Source organism: Clupea harengus, chromosome 19 (assembly GCF_900700415.2).
Source record: "Clupea harengus chromosome 19, Ch_v2.0.2, whole genome shotgun sequence".
Lineage (NCBI taxonomy): Eukaryota > Metazoa > Chordata > Actinopteri > Clupeiformes > Clupeidae > Clupea > Clupea harengus.
Genome location: NC_045170.1, coordinates 20,267,873 through 20,277,089, shown reverse-complemented (window position 1 = coordinate 20,277,089; position 9,217 = coordinate 20,267,873). Strand labels below are relative to the sequence as shown.

The window sequence follows — 9,217 nt, the reverse complement described above, 5'->3', positions numbered from 1 at the left end:
TGGAAAACAGTTCAACCAATAACACTGGATGTAAACCCAGAAAGACAGGTTTATTTATTACGTCATGCACCTGTCATGCACAGGAAAGCAAAGTTAAATTGCAGAGATATTTTATATGGATTAAAATACTTCTGGTTCAGTAACTTATGTCAAGAACACAAAGTGGCACCTAGGTCATACATGTTCAATTCATTAGTATTCTACAGTAGTGATAACATACACATTTCGACAAGATACAAAAATACAAATCAATAATCAAATCTAAAGAACAATAGAGATTTGTAGTAGCGCATGTAGTGATTTTCAACATTACTCATGACTTGATCACTTCCTGATCAAAGATCATTACAAATGACAGAGGAGGCATAATCCTGGTGACTTTACTGTCATCTAGTGTTCATTCCAGCACTACATCTTATCATTAGCTATTTGCACTATTCAACATCCGCAAAATCAGGCCGTACCTAACCCAGTTGCCACCCAACTGCTGGTGCAAACCTTGGTGATTTCACGCCTTGACTACTGCAATGCCCTCCTAACGGGCCTGCCGGCATGTGTGGTGAAACCACTACAGATGGTCCAGAAAGCAGCGGCGCGTCTGGTGTTAAACCAACCGAAGAGGGCAAACGTCACCCCGTTACTCATTGAGCTCCCCTGGCTGCCTGTAGCTGCTCACATCAAGTTCAAGTCACTTATGCTTGCTTACAGAGTGATTGCTGGTTCTGCTCCCACCTACTTAAATGCTCTTTTAAGGGCAAATGTAACCCCCAGGATGCTGTCGTTTAGCACAGCCGACTGTGCAAGAACGGCAATCTAGACTATTCTCATTTGTAGTTCCACGTTGGTGGAAAGAGCTGCCTAGCACTACCAGAGCAGGGGCGTCCCTCTCTACCTTTAAAAAGCTCTTGAAGACCCAACTCTTCAGAGAGCACCTCCTCTCCTAACTTGCACTTCCTCTCCCTTCTTCTCGCTTTTCTACCTCTCCTTATCCTTCCTCTAATGCTATTTCCGCTCACTAGTTCTTAACTTGCACTTACAGTAGTTATATTCCTGCACTTTTCTTTCTTATGTAAAATAGTATTCATTGTTACACTAGGTCTCTATTGCTTGTAGCTGGATTGTTCTCTCTTTTTGTACGTCGCTTTGGATAAAAGCATCTGCTAAATGACTAAATTACTAAATGTAAATGCATTAGACTATCTTGGTCCCAGAATGGCAAGGCTGCTTCATCTACAGCGAGGAACACACAAAGCCTGGGCAGCTCACAGGTCCTTCAGGGGATCCTTCAATGGGGGGTCCTGCATCCAATGTGTGGGCCAGGTGGCCTTGATGCTGGGGCGGTCCTTCAGAAAACCATGGTACACACCAAGTTTGGGATACTTCTTCTGACTCAACCTGTATGGAAAGACAAAATACATTTGTTGCTTTCAGATGGTGCCCCATCCAGCTAACATACTGTCCGTGTCAAGGAGTCATTTCATACGTCTATACTGTATGTTTGGCATTACAGGCCTACATTCATTCCTAAAGTGCACGTGTATTATATAATACTATCACTTTGTATTGTGATGTGATATGTATGAAATAATGTTATTATTGTTATTTACACAGTTCTACTTACCCCAGAGGGAATGCAAGTGCCAAGGTGGGAAAAAACACAACATCAGCCATTGAGAAGTTTTTCCCAGCTATGTAGGGTCCAGTCTACATAGAACAGGGGGAAAGCATGATGAGAAGAGGAGGCTTTAATGACAGACCACTACACATTGCCTGTGTAACGGAGTGCCTGCAGGCATTGCATTACAGGTAGTGTCTAATACAATACACGTTTTTTGGTCGAAACCTGTGAATTTCTCCACACAGTTTTCTAGCTGTCCGTTCTGTGTGCACACTCGCTCTGTAAATGGGATACAAACAAAGTGGCTCGGACTGAGCCATAAACTATTCCAGGCAATTAACATGTTGCTCCAGGAGAAGAGTTAAAGGGCGGAGTGTGATTTGATTGAGCTGTTGAGCTAAAATCTCAAAATCATTTCGCCAGGATCGCTGACAACATCTTTAAGGTTAGGAGACTACTTTTAGCAGCTAAGAGACTGGGCTGAGTACCTTCTGCAAGTAGCCCTCCCACAGCTGAAACTCAGTCGTCGCCGCCTCCTTGTTTCTCTTCTCCGTTGCCTCGTGTCTTTCCTCCTCAGGGACGCGAAAAGTGTACGTCAAAACATCGACTACAACACAATCAAATCACATAATCATCCACAGAATATAACTGCCATAAATATAATCATCATCGCCCTCACCATCCATTTCATCATCATCATCCACATCTGATCATATTTCATTGCTGTCTGCGACCTGATGCTCTCACAAAAAACAGTATACATTTTAATAGGAGAACCCAAATATCCTGCTTCTGCTCACTCATTTTCTGCTGCGCGTTGGGGGCCTCCAACGTGCGCTGGTAGACCAGAGCTTGTTCTGCTTGTTCACTGGGGATCAGTGGGTTTCCCTGGGACTTGAACTGGTTCTGCATGACCACAAACACGCAAAGCATGCTGATATCAGTAGCTTACATCAAGTATGGCAATATAGGCACTAGTAGTCTGGTGAGATTGAGGACTTTATATCAAAGTAAAAAATTAAGAAAGTTAATTTCTGTTTATTGTGGCCATGTAGTTTACCTCCAGGTACAGGCAGGCTGCAACTGAATCATTTATCAAGTTGGTCCCATGGCGAAACGCAGGAAGCTGTGAAATCACAGTAGTAAATAAATGACTTGGCATGAATTGAAAAACGAAAGTGTCTGGCGTTAGGTTCATGCGTCTACAGCTCAATTCAGTCTGAACTGGCGAGGGCCATTCATGACATAATCTTGCATTTTTGTAATCTGGCATAATTGTAGAATAATAGGTTACCGATAATGCCTTCCACACATGCCCAGTGTTTTAACAGTATGCGGAATTTAAGAGACCATGTTCGTGTTACGCAACACACACTGTAGTGCAACTGCGACCAGATTTGTTTCCAGAGTTAGGTGCAAGCATTTACCTGTCCCCTCGGGTTAATTTCGAGGACTTGCTTGGATTTGTGTTCTCCCTTATCAAAAGACAACTCCTTGTGTTGATAGCCTTGCAGGTTTTTCTCCTCAAGCGCAATCATGACTCTCCAGCATGGAGGTGAGCCAGATCCCCACAGAAGGAACATATCCTTGGCCATGATTTCACAGCTTCAACTACTAGTTGCCGTGCAGTAAATATTGCGTCTGCGTAGCTTACGGTTTGAATCAAGCACTCGGTATCTTTCCGACAGGATTTATATATCGTTTCATCTATCGTTGTACGTGAGCACGCCCCCGTGTTTAAGGGCTGAGTGCCAGAATGCTAAAACAATTAGGCCAAACAGTTCAAGGGTGAGTCTGTCAGCCGGAGAGGCGGGGGCGGAGCTTGCCTTTCCTACCGATGGGTGGCAAGAATCAGTGGAATTGCGAGTTTTCTTTTAAAGCACACAACTGTCTGGACTTCAACTGTATTCATTCTTTGAAATTAATCTGAAAATCAAACAGTACAAAATGTAATTCCCTGAATATGTTTACATTCATGGACTGTGGTGGCACATTATAGGTACATTTTATATAAATGGTCAAAGTTTTACTCATGCTTCCTTTCGGCATTTTAAATGCCCCTTGTACACTTGACCATTTCACGGCACTATTTGGAAAACAGTTCAACCAATAACCCTGGATGTAAACCCAGAAAGACAGGTTTATTTATTACGTCATGCACCTGCCATTATAATAATCACACCAAAGCAAAGTTAAGTTGCAGAGATTTTATATGGATTAAAATACTTCCGGTTCAGTGACGTCTGTCAAAAACACAAAGTGGCACCTAGGTCATATGTGCAATCAATCCTTCAGTAGTGATAAAATACACATTTTGACAAGATACTAAAATACAAATCAATAATCAAATCTAAAGAACAATAGATTTGTAGTACTTTATGCTGTGATTTTCAAAATCACTGTCTTGTTTGTGTGTTGATTTACCATTCGTTAACACTTTAAGTCATGACTTGATCACTTCCTTATCAAAGAGCATTACAAATCATAGACGAGGCATAATCCGGGTGACTTCACTGCCCTCTAGTGTTCATTCCAGCACTACATCTTATCATTAGACTATCTTGGTCTCAGAATGCCAAAGCTGCTTTATCTAAAGGGAGGAACACACGGAGCCTGGGCAGCTCACACGTCCTTCAGGGGATCCTTCAATGGGGGTTCCTGGAGCCAATGTGTGGGCCAGGTGGCCTTGATGCTGGGGCGATCCTTCAGAAAACCATGGTACGCCCCAAGTTTGGGATACTTCGTCTGACGCATCCTGTATGGAAAGACAAAATATATGTGTTGCTTTCAGATGGTGACCCATCCAGCTTACATACTGTCCGTGTCAAGGAGTCATTTCATACGTCTATATGTTTGGCATTACAGGTCTACATTCATTCTTAAAGTGCACAAGTGCATTATTATATAATACTATCACTTTGTATTGTGATGTAATATGTATAAAAATAATGTTATTATTGTTATTTACACAGTTCTACTTACCCCAGACGGAATGCAAGTGCCAAGGTGGGGAAAAACACAACATCAGCCATTGAGAAGTTTTTCCCAGCTATGTAGGGTCCAGTCTACATAGAACATGGGAAAAGCATGATGAGCAGAGAAGGCTTTATTAATAGACCACTACAGTGCCCGTGTAACTGAGAGCTTGCAGGCAGTGCATAACAGGTATAGTCTAATACAATACACTTTTTGGAGGGGTCAAATCTGTGAATTTCTGCAACACAGTTTTCTAGCTGTCCGTTCTGTGCACACTCGCTCTGTACATGGGATACAAATAAAGTGACCTGGATTGAGCCATAAACTATTCCAGCCAATCAACATGTTTCTCCAGGAGAAGATTTAAAGGGCGGAAGAGTGGGGGGCGTAAGGGCGGAGTGTGATTTAATTGAGCTGTTGAGCTAAAATCTCAAAATCCTTTCGCCGGGATAGCTGACTACATCTTTAAGGTTAGGAAACTCCTTTTAGCAGCTAAGAGACTGGGCTCAGTACCTTCTGCAAGTAGCCCTCCCACAGCTGAAACTCAGTCGTCGCCGCCTCCTTGTTTCTCTTCTCCGTTGCCTCGTGTTTTTCCTCCGCAGGGACACGAAAAGCGTACATCACAACATCGACTTCAAAACACGAAGATCACATAATCATCCACAGAATATAACTGCCACACATATCATCATCGCCCTAATCACCAATATCATCAAATTTTCTGATAATATATCATTACTGTCTGCGACCTGATGCTCTCACAATAACCTGAATACATCTTAATAGGAGAACACAAATATCCTGCTTCTGCTCACCCATTTTCTGATGCGCGTTGAAGGCCTCAAACGTGCGCTGGTACACCAGAGCTTGTTCTGCTTGATCACTGGGGATCAGTTGGTTTCCATGGGACTTGAACTGGTTCTGCATGACCACAGACACGCAAAGCATGTTGATATCAGTAGCCTACATCAAGTATGTCAATATATGCACTTGTCTAATAAAATACAAACTCAATAAATAATGTTTATTTCTGTTTGTTGTGGCCATGTAGTTTACCTCCAAGTACATGCAGGCTGCACCAGACTCATTTATCACATTGGTCCCATGGCGAAACGCAGGGAGCTGTAAAATCACAGTAGTAAATAAATCACTTGGCATGATTTGAAAAACGAAAGTGTCTGGCGTCATGCGTCTACAGCTCAATTCTATGGGGCGCCGTTTGTAAAATGTTGCACGCTACATTTAGCATTTTCATATGGAACAAAAAGCACGACAATATTCGAATGTCACTTTTTCAAGCATTTAGAGAGAAATTCATGTAAATTCATGCGATAACTTTTCCAAGGATATTTTTTGGCAGTAACACAAAGTTGTTAAATAATATAAATATTTCATCTAAATGTTAATGTTAAATGTTAAATGTAAATGTTAAATATAAATGTAAATGTTAAATGTAAATGTTAAATATAAACGTAAATGTTCGATGTTATATATAAATGTTAAATATAAGTGTTAAATGTAAATGTTAAATGTAAATACAAATATCAAATGCTAAATGTAAATGTTAAATGTAAATGTTAAATCTACATGTCAGACCTGACGACAGAACATTAGAATATTTACGGTAATTCATAGCTTTCAGTAACACTACCTGGGATACCTTGCGGGCAAAATGTGTCGACCAACAGTGGACATCGTCGAGCAGTGCAACCTACTCAATTACGATCGCCATCAAACACAGATCATACCACAATAGCCAGACAGAGATATCTAGAAAAAAATTACATTTTGGGAACCTGTGATCCCTTTACTGCACCCGCTGATATTTGTATTTCTGTAACGTCGTAGAAGTCCCTGCCTGAGCTCCAGTTTGGAGATATTTACATATATCTAATAGAAAATCCGTCCCCCTACACACCTCAAAAACTGAAAGCCTACCAAAAGCACAGATAGTAATTTAATTTTCAGAAGGGGATGGGTTAATAACGATGTCGTCTGGAAGGTGAAAACTAATAAACATCTTCATTATCAGAGCAAAGATGATTGCCATTTAATAGCTAGCTACCAGCTAGCGAGCTACATGCTGTTAGCTAGCAACCTTTAGCCTACCCAACACTGTTCTTTATCATTTTACACAATTTCCTGGTTAACACAAGTACAACCACCTGGTCTGGCGAATGACAACTGAAATTATCTTCCCAAGTATTTTCTACTGGCATTGTAGTATTACCAGTTGGATGACAAAATGCAGTAGCCTAGCCTAGTTGCTTAGGTACTTGTCGCAATCTCAGAGCAGAAACCGGGTAATCCAATTTTAATCGTGTTGATGCTTTGTTTCTTGACTTTATTTCTTGATCTATTCCCGTTTTAGGTAGTTATTCTGATGAATGAGGCGACCAAAACAGGGTTAATGCTTTTATTGCAAGCTCCAAAATGAAGGCTAGTTTACTGCCCGCCTGAGAAAAGTTGACCCAGAAGACGTCTACAATCAGCTGGAAACAGCCGGGCTTGTCTCCCCGCCGATTTGAACAGCCAACCGAGCAACAACTGTCTGGCATTTTACTACCTATGTCAGACAATTTTAAAGCGGATATATTAAATAATCTTGAATGAAAGATGGTCAGTTCCAGTATAAATTCCAGTGGTAGACAGCTGTGGAGTGTATTTTCTTGCCCGCAAGCTGGTAATTCTGACGTGACGTGAAAACTATGAAAGCCAATTACCGTAAATATTGTAAGGTTCAGTCTTCAAATCTGACATGTAGACTGAACATTTAACATTTACATTTACCATTTACATTTACATTTAACATTTACATTTAACATTTACATTTAACATTTACATTTAACATTTACATTTAACATTTATATATAACATTGAACATTTACGTTTATATTTAACATTTACATTTACATTTAACATTTATATTTAACATTTACATTTATATTTAACATTTACATTTAGATGAAACGTTTATATTATTCAACAACTTTGTGTTACTGCCAAAAAATATCCTTGGAAAAGTTATCGCATGAATTTACATGAATTTCTCTCTAAATGCTTGAAAAAGTGACATTCGAATATTGTCGTGCTTTTTGTTCCATATGAAAATGTTAAATGTAGCAAAACTGAGCAGGATTTTCGAACGTGCAACATTTTACAAACGGCGCCCCATACAATTCAGTCTGAACTGGCGAGGGCCATTCATGACATAATCTTGCATTTTTTTCACGTAAGGTTAAACAAATACTGGGCATAATTGTAGAATAATAGGCTACCGATAATGCCTTCCACACATGCCCAGTGTTTTAACAGTATGCGGAACTTAACACATCCTGTTCGTGTTACGCAACACACACTGTAGTGAAACTGCGACCAGATTGTTTCCGAAGTTAAGTGCAAGCATTTACAATACCTGTCCCCTCGGGTTGATATCGAGCACTTCCTTGGATTTGTGTTCTCCCTTGTCAAAAGACAACAACTTGTGTTGATAGCCTTGCAGGTTTTTCTCCTCAAGCGCAATCATGATTCTCCAGCATGGAGGTGAGCCAGATGCCCACAGAAGGAACATATCCTTGGCCATGATTACACAGCTTCAACTTGCCGTGCAGTAAATATTGCGTATGCGTGGCTTACAGTTTGAATCAAGCACTTGGTATCTTTCCGACAGGATTTATGTATCGTTTTTACTTGAGCACGCCCACGTTTTTGAGGGCTGAGTGCCGGAATGCTAAAACAATCATGCCAAACGGGTTAAGAGGGACAGTGAGCCGCTCAGCCGGAGAGGCGGGGGCGGAGCTTGCCTTTCCTACCGATGGGAGGCATGACAAGAATCAACTTCAACTTCAACTGTATTGATTCTTTGAAATAGGTTAATTCTAATTTGACATTCACATTCGAAGCGACCGTGCTATAGGCCTATAACTCTGAGAAAACATTAACCCATCAAATTCGCCTTGCGACATTTCATTCCTGGATACTTTTGTAGCCCGTGTCCAAATCGATGTTTGCAACTCACTCATTTAATAAAAAGTATCGCTCTCTTTTGATAAAAGTCGTGAGAGGTGCTCCTTGCCCATAGTGGCACGCAAGTTTAATTAATAGTTAGACAATTAATAGACAGGCTAAACCCTGGCCTGTGGAGAGCTTATCCATCTCCAGACTTATGTGTCATGATGACAAATGAGGTGTTCCCGTGACCTTGCATGACTTGACACATTTTCTGACAGTATCTGTCACATAGGCTCACTCTGCATTATGAGGTCTGTTTTGTCATGTCATGGTAAAACCTTGAGCTATACCTCTGGCTATATTGACCAAACAGAGTTTCATTGATTTAATAGTCTACGTAAAATTAAACATATATTTTTTTCGTGTTTATTAGGTGATTCAAATCTATAGCTTGTAAGTTTCTAGTGTATACTACATTTACTTGTAGGCTAACACTTGAAAGAAAGTGCTTGAAATCAGATGGATAACACAGTTGGCGTTTGTTGTACTGGGTGTTTTTCTATTTTGCATACGTCTATGCTACTCAAGTGTAATTTGTATGTTTAACATAAAACTAGGCTACTGTACCTTTAATACATTGGTCCGAGTTTGTGGGTGTTAACTTGTAGCCCT

The 9,217-nt window shown here is 40.6% G+C and overlaps 2 protein-coding genes across 2 annotated transcripts; both read right to left on the bottom strand.

Annotated features, from left to right (window-relative positions):
* Positions 1-1,104: 1,104 nt before the first annotated feature.
* LOC105903653 (glutathione S-transferase A-like) lies at positions 1,105-3,711 on the bottom strand. Its single transcript, XM_012831429.3, has 6 exons — positions 3,046-3,711; positions 2,679-2,744; positions 2,419-2,524; positions 2,107-2,225; positions 1,622-1,704; positions 1,105-1,395 (listed from the first exon to the last, which is right to left on the bottom strand). Exons 1-6 carry the CDS (start codon positions 3,211-3,213, stop codon positions 1,263-1,265), a joined length of 675 nt encoding a protein of 224 aa, XP_012686883.2. The 5' UTR covers positions 3,214-3,711; the 3' UTR covers positions 1,105-1,262.
* Positions 3,712-3,810: 99 nt separating this feature from the next.
* On the bottom strand, positions 3,811-8,380 carry LOC105903652 (glutathione S-transferase A-like). The gene is made up of 6 exons (XM_012831428.3): positions 8,010-8,380; positions 5,651-5,716; positions 5,410-5,515; positions 5,108-5,226; positions 4,601-4,683; positions 3,811-4,373 (listed from the first exon to the last, which is right to left on the bottom strand). Exons 1-6 carry the CDS (start codon positions 8,175-8,177, stop codon positions 4,241-4,243), a joined length of 675 nt encoding a protein of 224 aa, XP_012686882.1. The 5' UTR covers positions 8,178-8,380; the 3' UTR covers positions 3,811-4,240.
* Between the last annotated feature and the right edge of the window lie 837 nt (positions 8,381-9,217).

Coding starts and splice junctions, on each gene's coding strand:
- LOC105903653 (XM_012831429.3), bottom strand. CDS start 3,213: ATGGCCAAGGATATGTTCCTTCTGTGGGGATCTGGCTCACCTCCATGC. Junction 2,745..3,045: donor AAATTAACCCGAGGGGACAG/GTAAATGCTTGC, acceptor GTGATTTCACAG/CTTCCTGCGTTTCGCCATGG. Junction 2,226..2,418: donor CAACGCGCAGCAGAAAATGA/GTGAGCAGAAGC, acceptor ATTGTGTTGTAG/TCGATGTTTTGACGTACACT.
- LOC105903652 (XM_012831428.3), bottom strand. CDS start 8,177: ATGGCCAAGGATATGTTCCTTCTGTGGGCATCTGGCTCACCTCCATGC. Junction 5,227..5,409: donor CAACGCGCATCAGAAAATGG/GTGAGCAGAAGC, acceptor CGTGTTTTGAAG/TCGATGTTGTGATGTACGCT. Junction 4,684..5,107: donor GGGAGGGCTACTTGCAGAAG/GTACTGAGCCCA, acceptor TGTTCTATGTAG/ACTGGACCCTACATAGCTGG.